At 37.4% G+C, this 19,063-nt stretch overlaps 1 protein-coding gene across 16 annotated transcripts in view; it reads right to left on the bottom strand.

Moving 5' to 3' along the window:
* Positions 1–1,539: 1,539 nt before the first annotated feature.
* The window catches only part of UNC80 (unc-80 homolog, NALCN channel complex subunit), a 228,359-nt gene continuing 210,835 nt past the window's right edge, over positions 1,540–19,063 (bottom strand). For 12 of the 16 annotated variants that reach the window (XM_034955036.3, XM_034955044.3, XM_034955037.3 and 9 more), the window contains 6 exons: positions 18,754–18,892; positions 16,141–16,197; positions 8,808–8,889; positions 7,630–7,741; positions 6,792–6,991; positions 1,540–5,726 (listed from right to left, as the gene is read on the bottom strand). In XM_034955036.3, coding sequence (XP_034810927.1) covers positions 5,460–5,726; positions 6,792–6,991; positions 7,630–7,741; positions 8,808–8,889; positions 16,141–16,197; positions 18,754–18,892 — 857 coding nt within the window. In that variant the 3' untranslated portion in view covers positions 1,540–5,459. The remainder of the gene's footprint in view (positions 5,727–6,791; positions 6,992–7,629; positions 7,742–8,807; positions 8,890–16,140; positions 16,198–18,753; positions 18,893–19,063) is intronic. The other 4 variants (XM_055109063.2, XM_034955043.3, XM_055109061.2 and 1 more) reach the window with 1 other exon arrangement.

Raw genomic sequence — 19,063 nt, 5'->3', positions numbered from 1 at the left:
TACTCTGCATAACAGACGGAAGTGGTAACTTGGACTGAGAGGTGACAGCGTGCTGGCAGCCCTCGCTCACTCTCGGTGCCTTCTTGGCCTTGGCACCCACTCTGGCCGCGCTTGAGGAGCCTTTCAGCCCACCGCTGCACTGTGGGAGTCCGTCTGGGCTGGCCAAGGCTGGAGCTGGCTCCCTCAGCTTGTGGGGAGGTATGCAGGGAGAGGCGCAGGCGGGAACCGGGACTGCAAGGTGCTTGTGGGCCAGCGTGAGTTCGAGGTGGGCGTGGGCTCTGCGGCCCCGCACTTGGGTGGGCCGGCTGGCCTGCTGGCCCCGGGCAGTGAGGGGCTTAGCACCTGGGCCAGCAGCTGCTGTGCTGGATTTCTTGCCAGGCCTTAGCTGCCTCCCCACGGGGCAGGGCTCGGGACCTGCAGCCCACCATGCGTGAGCCTCCCCTCCATGCCGTGGGCTCCTGCGCGCCCAGCATCCCTGAGGAGCGCCGCCCCCTGCTCCACAGCACCCAGTCCCATCGACCGCCCAAGGGCTGAGGAGTGCCGGCGCACAGCAGGGGACTGGCAGGTAGCTCCACCTGCTGCCCCAGTATGGGATCCACTGGGTGAAGCCAGCTGGGCTCCTGAGTCTGGTGGGGACTTGGAGAATCTTTATATCTAGCTGAGGGATTGTAAATACACCAATCAGCACTCTGTATCTAGCTCAAGGTTTGTAAACACACCAATCAGCACCCTGTGTCTAGCTCAGGGTTTGTGAATGCACCAATGGGCACTCTGTATCTAGTTAATCTGGCAGGGACTTGGAGAATCTTTATGTCTAGCTAAGGGATTGTGAATGCACCAATTGGCACTCTGTATCTAGCTCAAGGTTTGTAAATGCACCAATCAGCACTCTGTGTCTAGCTCAGGGTTTGTAAATACACCAATGGACACTCTGTATCTAGCTAATCTAGTAGGAGAACTTTTGTGTCTAGCTCAGGGATTGTAAATGCACCAATCAGCACCCTGTCAAAACGGACCAATCGGCTCTCTGTAAAATGGACCAATCAGCAGGGTGTGGGTGGGGCCAGATAAGAGAAGAAAAGGCTGCCTGAGCCAGCAGTGGCAACCGGCTTGGGTACCCTTCTGAGCTGTGGTATGTTTGTTCTTTTGCTCTTTGCACTAAATCTTGCTACTGCTCACCTTTGGGTCCACACTGCCTTTATGAGCTATAACATTCACTACGAAGGTTTGCAGCTTCACTCCTGAAGCCAGCGAGACCACGAACCCACCAGAAGGAAGAAACTCCAAACACATCTGAACATCAGAAGGAACAAACTCCGGATACGCTGCCTTTAAGAACTGTAACACTCACCGCAAGGGTCCGTGGCTTCATTCTTGAAGTCAGTGAGACCAAGAACCCACCAATTCCTGACACAGGACCACGTATTTCTGGCCACATTGTGAGGGCAACCAGATCTTTAACAATTCCACTGGGAAATCTACCAGTTATTCCGGTAGATGAAAGCCTGGGCAGAGAAGTTTATTTTTATTTTTTAAAGGTAGATTTGCAAAGCATGAGTAGAGTAGAGCTCAGTTTGTGGGGAGGGGTGACGGAGAGTGTATTGGAGGTGTCTAATTGGATGGTGACCTCAGGCCAGACTGGGGAGGTTGAGGATGGACAGCAAGGCATTAACAAAGGCACACCCCAGGAATCCAAAATGAACATCTTCCTGAAGGAGTCAAGCTATTACCTACATTAAGAAATGAAACTTAGGCATCTTAAATGTTTTTAGATTTATTTTATCATATGTGCATACCTAAACACAGAAGTCTTAATATCTTTCATAAATATCTTTCATAAACATTTCAGTATTTATTCATATGTATTTTTTCCATGTTCTTTGGTCATTCAGTACTCATAATAGACTTCATAGTTATCTGAGGGAAGTCGGCTGTGTAGTCAATTTTTTGTTTTAACCTATAAAATGGCTAATAAAGGATTTTCATCCTGTGGTCACAGTGACAATTCAAAGATTTATGGAGGTAAATTGATCTGTAATCCTAAATGATCATAAAATAATATCAGTAAATTTGTCTTAAGCTTTTCCAAATACATTCTGCCCTCAACTTGTTTTTATTCTCCTGAGTGTCAAATCAAAATTTGTTTCTGAAATGCTGCAGTTGAGACCCACTAAAGTAAAAAGAAGTGGGATTTTTTACTCCCTGCAAAGACAAGGCCATGGAATTGGAAGTGTGAGGTCACAGGGCAACAGCATGACTTGGTGTGATAGCAGCGAATTCTGGAGACTGTGTTCTATTAAAGTATCCTTTATAACTTGAGGAAGGATATTTAATTCATGTTTCAGACTGTACTTCTATTCATTTATGACCCTTTCTTCCCTAAAGGCCCCTCCACACACATCCTATTCTCATCTCAGATACTCTCAGAGCTGGGCAGCAGAGTGGAGAAAGTTCTTTGTTGACTAAAGGAATATAATGCTAAAGAAGAGAGGAGCTATCACCTTGTTTAAGGTACTCTTGGATGCTTGAAACAGCAAACCAGTTACTCCCAGCCTGTGCAACAGGCCCTAACCAGATCACCAGTACCACAGATTTTTCCACCAGCACTGCCATGCCCATTTATGCCTTTTGATTTTGACACTGTAGTTCTCAGTGCCTTGTCTTAATACACTCAATAACTCAGTTTCTTTTTCAGAAAAATGACATAGCTTATCTAATAGAATTCTAGAAAGCAGCAAATACTGAAAAATGAAAGTAAAATGTTTTGCTATAGGAGATCCTATATCCAGAATTTAAACTGTTTTAATTGGATATGAGTCATACTATCATGGATAACACATGGTTTATTCCAAGGTCTCTCAAAAGCTAATTTCAGAAGAAGCAACCTCTTTGCTGAGTCTAATTTTTTCTACATGGGAAGTGGGTACCTTTTTTGTTTTTCCTCTGAATTAAGATAAATATCATTAAGTATCATGGCTTAAGAAATGATCTACTATTACCAACACTGCATTTATCATATGTAGTAATTAGCTTTTAGTCATGTACTTAATAATATTTTGAACATTTATCTTGAACTTTTTTCTAATCTTCCCCAACTTTTTTTTAAATAGTTATTCCTTTCAAACTCCAGGTAACAGTATTCCTGAGAATACATCTTGTGACAGTTTTATGCACATACATATAGATACTTTAGCCATTACACATAAACATTCAACACATTACATTCAACACATTTAAGGGCACCTTAAATGGAACAGATGCACACATCTGCAAAATTTCAGTAGTCCCAGTATGAAAACATTCCTACTCAATAAGGCCCTGTTTCTCAGAGTGGAGGCTTTTTTGCAAGATACAACATTGCTTAGCTTATTGAAAGTTGCTAATAGACTTCACACACAAGAGTGAAGGAGTCAGGCTAAAAGGCAGACAGACCAGCATAATCATGTTCAGAACAGCCCAATACTTTTAAAATACATATAAAGGTATTTATGATTCTTGTTGAATATTTAACAATCTTCTTTGACTTCTTTGCTATTTAAATATTTCATACAATTATACATAGATAATTTGAAGAAACTGGAACAAAGCACACACATATATAGAGACGCGCCAATAGCCCAGACACTTGTAATTACCAAACATAAGGCCTCTAATGCTAATTTAGCAGCATAATTTTTAACAGGTGAAATATATCAGCTTGGAATCATAAAACCACTTAACATTTATATTCCTGCACTTGAGAATTATTTCAGCATTAACTGTAAATAACATGATAATATTGTAAAACATTAAAGAGGTCATTTACTGCCTCAATTTTCTTTCAATTGTTAGATCTGAAATTTTTAGTTTTGTTCTTTTATCTTTAACTCATGGATATCTTTCATTCTCTTAGTGAATAGGACCATAACCCCAAGTTATATTTGAAATTATAAACCACAGTATAAAGTATGCCTATTTAATAAGCAATTCTAACAAAAAATAATTTTCCTTTATGATTAAGGTGGGTTTAGTAGGTATCCTCTTTATATACGTATACATTTCACAGCCAACGCACTCAAAGTTTAAGCATACAGAATGTGTTTTAAATTCATTGCAGGGTAATTGAAGTCTGTATTTAACTTCATCTTGAGGACTAAAACACATACACACACACACGCACGCACACATACACCACCGTACCAATTTAAGTATGTATATGAGTTTGTATATGCTTGGTTGTTAGGTAACAGTTTTCTAATGTAAACTGTTAAAATTTTGAAATTCAATTGTGAACCATGTGATGCACAGCCCTACTATAGGATCAGTAACACACTAGGTGTTGGCCTCACAAGCCTTCTAAGTGTTACACTTTTCTTGAAGTAACTGAACTTCAAGTTAAAGGCCTATTTGAAAAATATATAAACTGGAGGTGTCTATGAAGAAATTGCTTACTTTATACGTTTTTCCTTATAAACTTAGATGTTCCAAGTATCATAAGAATATTGTTTCTATTAGGAAAATGTTATTTTTATTTTATTAAACCGATTCTAACAACACTAACCTTAATATCTGAAAATATGCCCTCCAGGGCAGGCACAGGATACTATAAGGAAAAGTATTACTAATCACATTTTCCAATATCTTCTAATCTTGGTATTGATGTAGTCAGGGCTAGGAATAGGAATACCATCTCTTTTAAGTGATTATATATACATTTAGTTTTTATAATTGTATAGGCTGTTTAGGTTCTTAATTCAGAATTATTTCTGATGATTTCTAGAATATTCTCTAATATTCTAATGTGATAGATTATGAAATGGGATGATCTTATGCCATCTGCATTTTGATTTACAACATGCAATGAAAATGATAGTTGAAAAATAAATATCTAAAAGTCCACAGCTCTCTATATAGTATTTGTTTCTTCTTCTAAATGGCTGTATTGTTACTCAAAACAAAAATGGCTGCAGGCTTGTTATTTAGTCTCCCCAAAGTAATATTTTTCCTATTAATTATTTTTTTATGTAAATTGTTACTTGTATAGCCAACCTGAATTGATATTTTTTAAACTATAAAAATAAATATTTGCATGAGATGTATAATGTGAGTAATCTCAAAAAATTGCATTCTATTTTTAGATCATATCATTTGTTAATATTTCTATGAAAGCAGCACTGAATAGTATATATTTTTAACTGCTGAAGGCTTCTTGAATCATAATGTGCAGTGAAATGGCTCTTTCCCCTTATTCCTCCATGGTTTTGTGATTTTCACACAACTAAATCCTTTTAGCCATTGACTTTTAAGATGTTTATGAAACATCATGTGTATTGGCAGCAAAACCTATTCAGATTTGTGCCACCCATTAGAAGTAAAGTGCTATTTTGTAATTAATCTTTTTCAAGCAAAAGTATTGAACTTGTAGTAGAGAGATCACTTTCATGTCTTCTCTATACCTGCAGAGCTTACAAGATATAGAATTAAACATGAGACTCATCTAATACTGCATCCGTTTTCCCCAGCTCAGTGGGAGTAAAGGTGAACTGACTAGATAGTAGCGGGTTCTCCATGCCATTTTCCTCACTGATATGAAGGACAGTGTCTCCATGCTGTAGGAGGCTGGATGTCTCGAGGCCTGTGAAGTCATCAGGGTCAGAGAGTTGGGTAGAGAGTGGACTGTGTGCAGTAGCACCTTGTGCTTCTGTGTCCTCCTCCTTTTCTCCTTCTTCAGTGGGGAAGTTCTCACTCTGTGATCAAAAGGATCATAACATTATGGAAAGATAGGATGGGTACCAGAGAAGAACATCAAAAAATGTTGTTGTCTAGTGGTAATTGGAAAAGGAATCAGATGGCTAGTCCCAGTTCCAGCCTTTGTTATAGGTAGGACCTTACGTAGGCCTTTCCAACTTTCTAACCCTCAGTTTTTGAACCTGTAACATGAACACAATTTTTTGTCTTGCTTATCTTGTAGACTGTGAGGATCAAATGAGATAATAATGCTTAGTGTTAAAATGTTTTTTAACCATTAAAGACTATACAAATGTACACAGTAACATTGCCCTTTAGTTTTCCTTAAATACCACATGAGAAGAATCTGACACTCTAAGAATTCATTTATAAAAATGAAAAGAAAAAATATACCAAAACAAGAAAAATATCAGCAGGAAAAACAGCAAAACAATGAGGAAAAAGATGAAAACAAAAAGTTCCTTTCATCTTATAAGGACATAGAGGTTCTATATTTAGAGGCTTTATCTAAACTGGTAACTTAATTTTTTTAAATTGAACTATCTTTCAGCTATCCTTTATCTGAATGCTTGGAAACACAAGTGCTTTGGATTCTGATTTTGGAATATTTGCATTATATACTTACCTGGTTGAGCATCCTTAATCCAAAAATCTGAAATCCAAAATGCTCCAATAAGCATTTTCTTTGAGCATGAACTTTGAATATTACATCAGCACTTACAAAGTTTCAAATTTTTCTGAAAAAAAGTTTCAGATTTTTGTATTAGGGATGCTCAACCTGTATAAACCTGTTTTAAAGAGCTGTTTTAGCTGCAAAGTATTTTCTCTTAGGTTTTTCATAGGTAAAAATAGCAAGGCTTTTCTTGGTCCTTCTTAAGCAGATATATGCCTGGCTATACTTTATATAGATTTTTCTCTTTCATGATGGCAGGAGCAGTATCTGTTTGGATAACAAAGCATTGCAGACCTGGACTTAATTATATGGAATAAATGTGCATATCCAAGTGGCTGCCAGAAGTAAGTACACAGGGAGCAAGCCTTGCCTGTTTCTCTAGTGCCCTCACCTGCTTGGGAGACACGCTGTGGAGATCCGCAACAACTATGGCGGGAGAAGATGTGAGGACTGGTTCGTCCATTGCTTCTGGTTTCCTAGAAGGGGCTGGGCTGCAGCCCTGTAGTTGGCCTGTTGCAGGAAGCGCATCTGTTGGGGCAGCTGCTGGCTCTGGCTGAGCCTCAATGAAGGTCACAGATCGTTTCTGATCCGCTGCAGGTAGAGGTGAAACAGTAAATTGGGGAGGAGTTGGTGGAAACGGACCGTCAATGCTTAATAGTTGGTTTTAACCAGTGTCTCCTGGGGATTTTTTAAAATAAAAACATTGCTGGTTTATTAATAAATGAGAGCACGTTTGAACATTTTGCGCATGTTTGATTTTATCTTCTTACAAAGAGTAAGACTTACGTAGAAAAATCATTTTCACGTAAATGGCCTAAAATAACATTTGTGTAGAATATTAACTGAAGTTGATCATTCCTCATAACAACTGCCAACAGGACTTAAAAGTCCCTATTATTCATCATAGCTTTACCTTCAGTGAGACATATAGCAAACCCAGTCCTTGGCTTCAGTAAAGAAGCCACATCATTTTATAGTCAAATTTCCCAGTATTAGTGGTTTACCTTGGGCTCTTCCATTTTTTCTAGGTTCATGGGGGTACAGACAGGGACTGGGGAAGGCAAGAAGAAAAAAAAGACACTACAGTTTTCTGGGAAACTCCTTCCCTTATGTTAGCACCTCCCCAAAGGTGTGCTTATCTCCATCAGCTTGGTTTTTGTAAGCCTTCCTGGGTGAGTTGCATGGCATCATGTCAATGGTATAGTCAGAAGGGACACAGGAGGCCTCACCAGACGGCTTCGTTTTAGGTTGAATGCTCCTGCGAGTGGTTGACAGCCGAGCCCCTTGGCGATTTCTGGGTTCAGTCTGAGTTTTCTGACGTGATAGTAGAGGACGTCTTAGCTAAAGAGAATAGGCAGAATAAAACTTGCAAGAGGGTCTAACTGCCTAAGAGGAAATTGTTTCTTTATTTATATGTTTCTGTGGATTCTTACGGTTGTTCCTTACATTTATAGCTGATAAATTTATTTCTGCATATTTAACTATAAGTCTTTTCTTCTGACATTCCCTTTAGCTAGTTCATCTCCCAATTATTAGTCCTTTATATATGCCAAGAACATTGACTAACATAATTTAGATCATAAACTTGAGAATTTCAGTAATTTTAGGAGGCAAAGTGAATAACTATTGCTTACTGATCAACCTTTGCTCATTTAAAACTTATAGCTGGACATATGCTTTCAAAGGGGAAGTTTATTTTCAAAACCTCAGATGCTGGCCAAGTGCCTGGTACCTGAATCAATAATGGGAAGCTCCTAAGTAAGCAACAGTGATAAGCTGCTTTCAGACTTTTATTTAGAAAGTAATGTAAAAGAACTCCACCTAAGGAAATCTCTAAAGATGATCTTTACTTCAGTTTGCTTTAAATTAAATAATCTTGAAATGAGAAAGAAAGGACTTCTTTTTCTTTGCCTTTATGCAGAAACAGGCCTTAAATCAACTGTATAACGAATCTTCCTCTATCAGTAAGTTTGGCTGGTAAAGAAAGTTTCTGGGTAAGGAACAAATAGAATTATAGCCCCACTTACTTTACCACATAATCAGCTTTGCTAATAAGAAAATTCAGAGCTAAAATAGAAGATCGAAACATTTGGCTTGCCTAAGTACTTACCACGTTTTAAAGTTGCTCTGTGCTGCTTATTTTAGGTAGGGTGAATGCAAAATATAAACTTTAAAAAAAAACCATTGTTTTATTTGTTAGTTAGTTTTTTAGAGACAGAGTCTTACTATGTTGCCCAGGCTGGACTCTAACTCCTGGGCTCAAGCAATCCTCCCACATCAGCCTCCCCAGTAGCTGGGATTCTGGGCACGTCCAGCAGCAAAATATCTTAATATACATGGGCATTAAAAATCACACAGAGCTTCCAATTCGTAGGATGGTTCTCTTGCGCTTTAAGGGTCTACTTACCTGCCTCAGGCCCCTCTTCCTCCCCAGCGGCTGCTGAACAAGGAGGTTCTGTTGACCAGGTTCACTCTGTATACTTGCCACCCTGCCAAGCATCAACAGTGTTAGTGTACCCCGGAGAGAGTACAGGAGACAGTCCTCTGGTGGGTGTTAGCCAAAATCACTTGTACGATACAGTCACTTCAAAGATACCATTATCTTTGAAGGATGGTTGGGAGAGTCCCTGGGATGGGTGTTTTCAAATGTTTGGGAGGGAGGACAAGGCCTTGTAGCCCCAAGCTGCCAAAATTGAGATTCTGTTTTCAATCACTGATGCCGTATCTATCATTCAGAAAACATTGGTTTGATCACACCCCTGGTTTGGAAGCCACCAAAAGGCATAAGATGTCATATTCTAATCTCAATTTTTTTTCCAAGGGGAAGGGAAACGGTGGTGACAAACAAACACAAACAACTCTATCACATGGATGGGAACATCTTTTTAAAATTTCAATTTAAATGAAAATAAGATGGACAAATATCGAACACATCAGACACAGAATTTATTTGGGTGAAGGGGCACATTCAACACATGTTTGCAGCCTGAAGTCTCTGTGACTACTGAGTAAATGAATAGTCACATGGGTAAACAAATGTTTTTTTAAAAATGGTTTTAGATTTAAAAGGCTGGCAAAGTATAGCTATAGTTAAGCTATCATTACAACTCAGGAGCTTTAAAATCGAGTAACTGCACTCAAACATACCATGCAGTTTATAAAAGCAACAACCTGCTCCCCCCAAATTTACTGTGTATGTGTGTCATTTGTATGCAAAAAATGACTGGAAATAGTTGCTATTTTAGTGTTGGGTGAAGCTGAAAATACTGACATGGGTCCATGGTCCTTTTTCATTCTGCATGCATGTATAAAAGGTATTTATAATGGGAGTGGGGGTGAAAAAAGAAGTATCCTGTGCCCCAGAGAATATTACAATTCTGTGGATGATGCCAATGTGATTATTTGGTTAATGGTTAATTAATTTCTGCTTTGCCTTTGCAAAAGGAGAGTCATCTACAGATGATAGTTCTTAAGAGTATAATATTCCACAGAGGAATCCAGAGTCAGCAACTGCCCAGGGAAAAGAAAGACTGTATCTGTTCATTTCCATTTTTTAAATAAAGAACTACTTAAATACCCAGCTCCAGTAGTAAGGAGAGAAACTGGTGGCGAGACAGGCAATCAGATGTTTCCCCTTTTGTGTTAATAATTGGTTAATCATCACAAAGTTGACACAGTCACATTTGTCATCTTTTAAAAGTCTTACATTTCCACTAAAAAATCAATGTGATTCCCAAATAGGGTTTATCACGGTTTTTATGAAATAAGGATGTAATTACACCATTTGGGGTTCACAATAACAAAATTCATAAAGAGTACCAAAACAGGTGCTTTTTAAACTTTCTTGTTCTCCTGAATGTCAACTTCAAAAATATCCATGTGCATTATCCTTATACATATATAACCTTGAAACAGATGTGACCTTTCCATGAAGATAGAAAATTACCCCAAAGGAACAATGCAATAAATTCTGATAAGCAATCCAGACAATGTTGCTGGCATGTTTGAAATGACATCTCCTTATTAATTATACATGTTAACGTGTCTGTTAAATTGGAAAGAGTATTCAATAACCATATGCACAAAAGTAGAAACAAGTTTCTCCTAATACTAAGCAAAGCTTTCATTGGAATGGATTTTTCATTGACATCTAAATGTTACCTCAGTTCCCTTGGCCATTAAGAGGAGGTTAATACTTACCAACTACCTCCCATTAAGGTAGAGAAAAGAAGTTAGTTGATGTACAATGGTTTGAACATGAAAAGTGATGTACATAGCATGCTTTCTTGTTTTACATTTGATGTTGTAATGAGTTTATTGCTTCTAGAATACTAAAAGGAAGCAGGTAATAAAATGTTTTGAAAATAATAGGGCAGAGAAAATGAAATCGAGGCAGTCCACTTGTCTCATTTTTATTCAGGAATCTGTGATTGTGAGAAAAATGGTGTAAGAAAAGAAAAGAAATTCATGTTACTCAGGGAGTGTTAAATGTCAAAACATAATGGTAATTTCATGATGATTATTCCAGGAGAGGATCATAAGCATCGAAATTTTCTCTATGGATAGAGAGGCTTATATCTAAGAGACGTATCAAGTTTATAGCTTTAGTATTTAGCTGTTCTGTAAATGATAGAGCATTTCATCATGGAATGCACCCATCAAAGATGAAATTACAAAATATATCCTTGGAAATATCCCAGCTTATACATTATACTCGCTCTAAAAATGTGATTGCTAACATGTTTATATTTGGAATATCGAAGGCTGGCTTAACTCTGTACAGTTAGGAATAAGCAGCCAAAAAATTCACAATGATAATTTATACAGAACATGTTTCTTTTTCTGGGGTCTATATCAAATTGAAGTTGCATATAAAAAGTTTCAATTTAGCTTCTCTCCACATCATGTAATATTTCAGTCATCTGCAGGATTTGTGATGTATGACTATAAGATGTGCAATACTAGAATGAACCAGGAGAAGACTAAGGGGTTTTCACTAAGCACCTCTCTATGTTATGTCCAGTTTTTATTTAAATTTTTTGAAACAGTCCCACCATAGTCCCTACCTACTACAACTGCAGTAATCAAAATTATTTTTCCCTTTAGGGAAATACTATGTTATATTTGATAGTCAAATTTTAAAATATTATATTGTATTTTACGGTCACAAAATATCATACTCCAATAGACAACTGAATCCTTTCAGATAAGTGAAATGTGTATTTCATGCTCTGAAAAGTTGAGACTATATGTTGAGATATGTCAGAGTAGTGGGACAACTTCTTATAATTGTCCAATAGAGAAAACTGGTTTTCTAATTTTTTTTTTTTTTTTGAGACAGAGGCTTGCTCTGTTGCCCAGGCTGGAGTGAAGTGGCACTATCTTGGCTCACTGAATCCTCCACCTCCTGCGTTCAAGCAATTCTCATGCCTCAGCCTCCTAAGAAGCTGAGATTACAGATATGTGCCACCACACCTGACTACTTTTTTTTTTTTGGTATTTTTTGTAGACACAGGGTTTCACCATGTTGTCCAGGCTGGTCTCAAACTCCTGGCCTCAAGCAATCTGCCTGCCTCGGCCTCCCAAAGTGGTGGAATTACAGGCATGAGCCACGGTGCCCAGTCAGGTTTCCTAAAATTTTTAATCTTGGGAATGAGATATGACTGATTTCCATAGTTTTGGCCAAGTAATAAGGTGGAACAATAAGGATATAAGCAAATAAAGTTTTCTAAATTGAAGCTAACATCTTACAATATATTTAGGAGTAAATAATCTCTTATATTTTTGAGTCAATGAAAAATATCACTATGGTAAACCATATAATCTAGGTCTTAGAGAAGTAAATGCAACTGGGGCTCAGCAGAACTGGTGTGACCCATATTATCTACAAAAACCAAAAGCATCTTTTTTTGAAATGCAAGGAAGTAATTTATAAGCTACGGAAATTTAGAGAATGTTAGGAAAACAATTCTGACATAGATGACCTCTTCTCTCCTATATCAGTATAATGGCCTGGATTGCAGTATATAAATATGTATGCATCTCCTAATGAAATATATACCTGATACTATGGAGGCATATAGTGCATAAAGGATATATTTTATAAAGTATATCTTTTATGCACTATATACACTTTATCCTTTATAAAGGGCGCACTTTATAAATAAGGTATAAAGGATAGGTAAACAAGGGCCATTCAATAATGCAATAAAAATTCATATCACTCATTTCAAAATTACAAAAAAATTATAGATTGAAGTATATTTCCCATAAATTAAAAATTTAAGTAGAAGCACTAGGTGAGACCAGCACATGGAAAAGTGAATTCATATTTTCATTGCTTTTATCTGTGCTTTTGGTTTCAATTTTAATATGGTTTAGAGAAATGTAGAGGTGGCACAAAAGACATGCAGCATCGTCGTTTACCCTGAGTGATTGCCTTGTGATAGGAATGCATGAAGCCAGCACTTCACGGGAGCGATAAGGTATCTGTAGAGAGCAGGGAAATACACAGTAGACTAAATCCTACTTCCCCTTTTCTCAATAAAAGATTATTGTTTAAAATTTACTTAACCTCAACAACATCTGAGAAACTATATCTTAAGTGCCACGTAATTTAGAGATTACAGGCTAAAATCACATTGAAAGGGGGAATAATCTGGATCTTAGATATCCTGTGAGAACTGATTTAGCAATGGCAAAGTAGATATCTGTGTATCACAACATATTTTCTCAGTCATTAATTCTCAGCTACTTAAAAAGGTTTTTAATTTTTTTTTATTTTTTGGTATTTTGAGAGTACTTGCCAAGTTTTTATGCTTTGAAAGTGTGTATAATCATGAGATGGGTTCCACTATATAGGTTATTTTTCTTTCTTTTCACCTAGACTATATAGTCTTGTTCAAACATTTTTATTTTTCACTGTGATTAAAAGTATCCTTGCAAATTCAAGTAGCATTATAATCTTTTTTAAAAAAAAATTAGAGTTGACGGTCAATTTCTGCCTTTCAAAATGTTCTAACATGTCCAACCAAAATCTAATTCTTTGGTGTAAACATCTGGCCATAAGTTCTTGAATAGCCTCTGTATGTCTCTATTCTTCTGGAGAGAAAACATGTCCACGGATATGTGTGTGTGTTTCACGGCAGAGACAGAGAAGGAACATCTACAATGAATTTCTATACCTCTAAGAGCAACAGTCTCCAGAGAAGAGAATTCTCCCATGGAATATGCTTTCATCTTATTAATTTCCAATACAAAGAATCTTTTCTGCAGAGCATAGTGTTTCTAATAGGCTATTTCTGGGGATGAATCTAAAAGAAATAAGTTAGCACATTTAAAAAAAAATCCTAGAAGTAATTTTCTATAGGTATGGCAAATTTTTATTGATTTCCACCTATTCATCAGGTTATCTTGGTCTCTTCCTTATTTAGCCCACCCCATCCAACTTACCCCTTTTGTCTAAAACAAATGTCCTTTCAAAAGGAAATTCTCATGCAAGTTTGGTAAAATGTTGTAAGAGCATGGGAGCAGCAGAGTTTATTATTTTCCCATAGATATGCTTCCTGATATTCTCTAAGCTTTAAGGCCAGATTTTCATTAGGACTACTTTGGGTGTATTTTAGGTCCTCAGTGTTGGAGTGTATGTTAAGCGTCATTACCTGGTTAATGCCTTACTACTTCAGGATTTTAAGAGTCTGCAGCTTAAAGGAAGTTCATGCCAAAAATAAGAAAGTCTGGAAACTAAATATAAAAAGTATATATCCTATTTTGTAAACCAACCTCCTAGTAAATGCCAAAAGTTCCTCTCCTCCAAAGAGAACTTGGTGACATGATGTAGTTCAAGAGATACAATTTGCAGGGTATGGCAAAGGTGGATGTGCTACTGGTTGGTAGAAAGCCTCTGTGCTATTAGAATTATTTCAGAAGCCAAAGTGAATGCCTCATCTTCCCATTTCTTAATGACCACAACTGGGTCTGGATGACTCACACCCAGAACTAAAACACAATGGTCACAGAAACAACGGATCAACGGCAGTTGATCTAAGACAGTCATCAAAGTACTACCATGACTGACTAATTCAGTTGTAGACAAATCAATAGCTTTGGCTCTGAACCAGTCTCACCTACCAAAAACTTTGTGTATATTTCCATTGACACTGGAACCAGGACACACTGAATTGGTTTAGAAAACCACAAATAGGTCCTTTGAACCCTGAGCCTACCAGAGAGGGCCAAATACTTGGGAGAGTTCATAAAAATAATCTCAAACTCCTGCCTTCTCTCACCAATCCTTACTCATCAAGAGTAGAATTTGGCCTAATTAGAAAAGCCCCAGCACAAAGCTAGCTAAGTGGAAGTCTGATTTGATACTCTCTACTCTCAGTAGGCCACTGAAATTGTCTTCTAATCAAGGTTCCCATCACACATGTAATTTTAAACATTAAATACCTGCTTTCTTTGAAAGAATGAACACTCTGCTAGACTTGGTTCAGATCTCTTCCAACACCGTGAATAAAGGGAAGCCCTCTTGAGGACTGTTTTGTTTCTCAACTTCCTCCTTGCCCCCAAAGCTCCTGCTAATGGAATTAAGTCTGCATTCTGCAGCACTTCCACATTTACCACCAATAAGAGACTGATCTGTCAAGGCAAGGGCTGGCAAACACGAATGTCATGAATTATGGGTCTGGTTAAAAAAAAAATACACCCGATGATGGACTAAATTTCCCATTTTCAATTGCAAAAGAAAATGTGAAATCTGAACAAGATGCAAAGAAAACAAAAGACAACCTTTCACAGGAACAGCCTCTCAACATTTCCTCATCTTTGTGATAAAGCAATAAACACAGGTGTATTGTACTCACTAGATAGTGCAAACCTGAAAGGGAATGTTATCTCTTGAGATGGCACAAAGATACTCTAAGGATGAACAAGAAGCCTTACCCCTAATGAGGATTAGTTGAGAGGTGTGAATCAACAGCACAAGATTAGGAATGTTTGACGTGGTTTATCTGAGTGTTAAAGGTGCAGTCCCCTTTTCTGAAGCTTTAAACCAATAGCCAAGACATTACATTATTTGCCCCATAAGACTTCTCTTACTTACCAAGAACTGTTTGTGTCTGATATTTCATGCAAGTTTTGGAGTCACCTTTGTGCTAGAACAGACATTCTTTGTGTAAGTGTTGCTGGAACAAGCTACTATAGAAGTCTGCCCAATAGCATGCATCAAAGAGAAGGAATTATAGTATATAAATTGTATCCACATTACTATTCTTTTTATAACATCATTGTCTATTTTCTTACAATCAATGGTATTAGCTAAAAGACCTGTCTTGATTTAATAAGGGGCTTCTTGATGATGTATTAAAGGGCCTCTGAAAAACAATTCTTAATAAATATCAGTGTGGGAGGGAATAATTAGATGGGATAAATTTAACATTTGGCATACCAGACTTTTTAGACATCCGTGGGAAATGCCCCATAAAGAATTCTATAATTTTTTTAAAGTAAGCTTTTCAGGCTTACTTGATTGACATTGAGCTCTGAAGCTGAAAATGAAGGAGGGTTTGCTACACCTTTGACTTCCAGGCTCATATGTTCATGAACAACAAAGGGCAAGGAATGGAAATAGATATTAAGATGGGGCGAGAAGAGACAGAGAAGACAGAGAGACAGAGGAGACAGGGAACAGCTAGTTTCCCAGCACAGACACCAATAGACAGGTAGCATTGACACTGTACCTAGAGAGGCTGCCCTCGGCGGCCAGGCCCTGGGAGTCATCGAGGACATTAGGTTCACTGCAGGAGGGGTAGGGAGATGAAGCATTTAGGGAAAGAAAATGAAAAAAAAAAAAAGAAAGAAAAAAGGCATGCAATTGTCTTCTTCCAAGAACCAAAAATAAATAGATTTAACCGAACAAGGAAGGAAAAGGAGACAGTCAACCATTTCACCTTGTGCTGGGTTTGTCAAGACATAGGACTCAAGGCAATGGGGGAGGAAGGGCTTTGGATGGATACAACTCTCAGAGGAGTAACCTATTTATTGGTCAAGAGTTAAAATGAACTCCAAATGGGCCCATAGGCTCTGAAACACATTGCAGAATGAATCTGTAGAAGATGAAACTACCATTTCCTTTGGTAACCATTTGGCTAGGTGGTGATTATTTTTAACCTGTCTTATGTACATGGTGTTTCATTGACCAGGACCCTGCTTCTTTCTTGTGCATTCTAACATTAGCACACAGAAACCACTTACCATGAACTGCCACAACCAAGCTCTTGGAACTGATGCCATTAAGAAAAGTAAAGAAAGAACACAACTTTCCCTGCTAATTTTGCAGTGAAAATGCAAGTAAACAAACGGAAGGAAGATATCTTAGAAAATTCACATGGAACTCGCATTTACCTCCTTACTCTCCATCCTCTAGTGACTGAATTGTAAATGCCAAAAGAAGAAACCTGTCAGGTTGGTGAGAGAATAATTAAATTGTTTATCGATTGATTGATATGTATGTAGCTGAACTGAGATTTGTGAACAGAAACTGTCATGCTTTATCTGTCCTTCCTTCAGTGCCTAGCATTGAGCTAAGCATCTGTGAGGCACTCAATAAACACTCGTTAAATTGGAGAGAACTAAACCATTTAGAAAACTGGAGTGCCTGGCCCCAAAGAATTGAGGCTCACCTAAAAGTTCACTATAAAAACAGCCTCTGTCCCTAGGAAGAGACTCACTTTCCCTTATGTACAGAGACAGTATTATTACCTTCGCTAGTCTTCCAAAATATGAATGAAGCCCAAACTATTTAACTATATTATTTTTTCTTGATTTCTAGAAATCAAGAAAATGTACAATCAAGATATGTATAATAGGACAAATTTTCTCCCTGCAAACAACTTGACCCCTTAATGAATATGTAAAAAGGAAATTGATGGCCTGGTTATTTTAGGCAAATAACAATGAAAAACCTCTTTATGAAATTTCTACAATTCTATAATTTAAATAAAACTTTCAAGTAATTGATTTTTTAAAATATTCTTCATAGAACCATGCACATTGCTAGCAATTAAAAATACACTGATAGCTACCAATATTAGCTGCTTGTGTGGCTTTATATCTTTTTTAGGACATGTTATTGTTTGGCTTTGATTTTGTTCACACTTTTTGTGTATAAGACTTTCTTTTCAAAGGAAAATTACCAAATGGTAGGTAAAACAATTTCTTACAATGATACAAACCTTTATATAGTATTAATCTTTGTAATAATTAAATGGTACTTATATAAAACATTGCCTTCTTAAAAAGTATGCAACTTGTTTATTAATGATTTATCGTTTTACCCTATTCTTTGATATTCTCCAAACTTGGGCTTTATTTCACAAATTTTATTTCATCTGTGTAGTTCACGAACCATTTGCGAAAGGATTTGGGTACAGGGTAATTATTCCTACATATAAACTGGTTTTATGTGAACATCAGAATATGCCCTGAATTTTATTATTTTCCATGTCTGAATTGTACTACAATGAATCTATAGGTATTAAAAATAAGCAACACACTAAAATCACATAAGGTCAATTCCTTGAAAAACTCAATTCCTGAAGTGAAAATATCATTGGTTCCAAAACATTTATCTACTTAAGATAAATGTTTTGACTCATGTGAGATCATTTTCATTATACTTTCATTGTGTGTGTGTGTGTGTGTGTATATATATATATATATATATATATATGGGAAGTTTTTTTTTACTTACATTCTTAAGAGACAGAGAACACACAAAATATTTAAAGGGGTTTTGTCATGGAATCATAGAACTATAGATGAGAAGTTATCTTAAAGATCATTTTAGCAAACCTCTTCATTTTACAGAGGGAGAACTGTGGATTACGGTTAAATGACCTGCCCAAGGTCACACTCAGTGGCATAGATCCTTTTCTGCTTGGTTAAGTGTCACTACCTACAACTGAATACTAATAATATATCAGAAGCCTAAACTTTACCAAAAACATAAAGATGGTCCTAACTCTTGCCAAGTACCCATCATTAGCTTAGCTAATGATAAATCTGAAATACAAGAATGCCATTTGACAACAGAAAGAAGATCATGTGTCTATGGAAAATTTTTAAGGAGAGACAATACTTGGAAATTGGGATCCCTTCTACTAGCTTGGCTTAGAAAACTGCAAAGTGTTGCCTGCAGGAACCTAGTTGACAAATCCTTTGTGGAATGATCTATCTAAAAACATTACCATTGCTTGCTTCTCTTTCTGTCTTTGTAGAATAACAGGAGTGTATTTTCAGAATTTCTAACTTTGCCCCCAAATGCAGAGTACAGTATAACCATAGCTGTTTACCTCTGGCTGGGTAGCATGCCCACCTCAGCCTGAGGTGCAGACATGCTGGAGACATGGCTGGAGAATCGCCTCCTTCCAATGGCACTCAGGAGGTAAGCTTCTTGTTCACTTACCACGCTGGGCATGCTTATAGAGTCATCTAAAAGGGGCAAAGGAATAGAGTGTTACAAAAACTATTACACTGATCAGAAAAACCCAACCAAAGCTGTACTTGGGTTCTGTCCTTGGCTTGTGTACAACTTAGGGCTGTGTGTAAATCTAAATTATCACTGGTCCCTTCACACAGATAAAAAAACTTAGACCTTTGGGG

This window comes from Pan paniscus, chromosome 13 (genome assembly GCF_029289425.2).
Source record: "Pan paniscus chromosome 13, NHGRI_mPanPan1-v2.0_pri, whole genome shotgun sequence".
NCBI lineage: Eukaryota > Metazoa > Chordata > Mammalia > Primates > Hominidae > Pan > Pan paniscus.
This window is presented reverse-complemented; position numbering and strand designations above follow the sequence as displayed.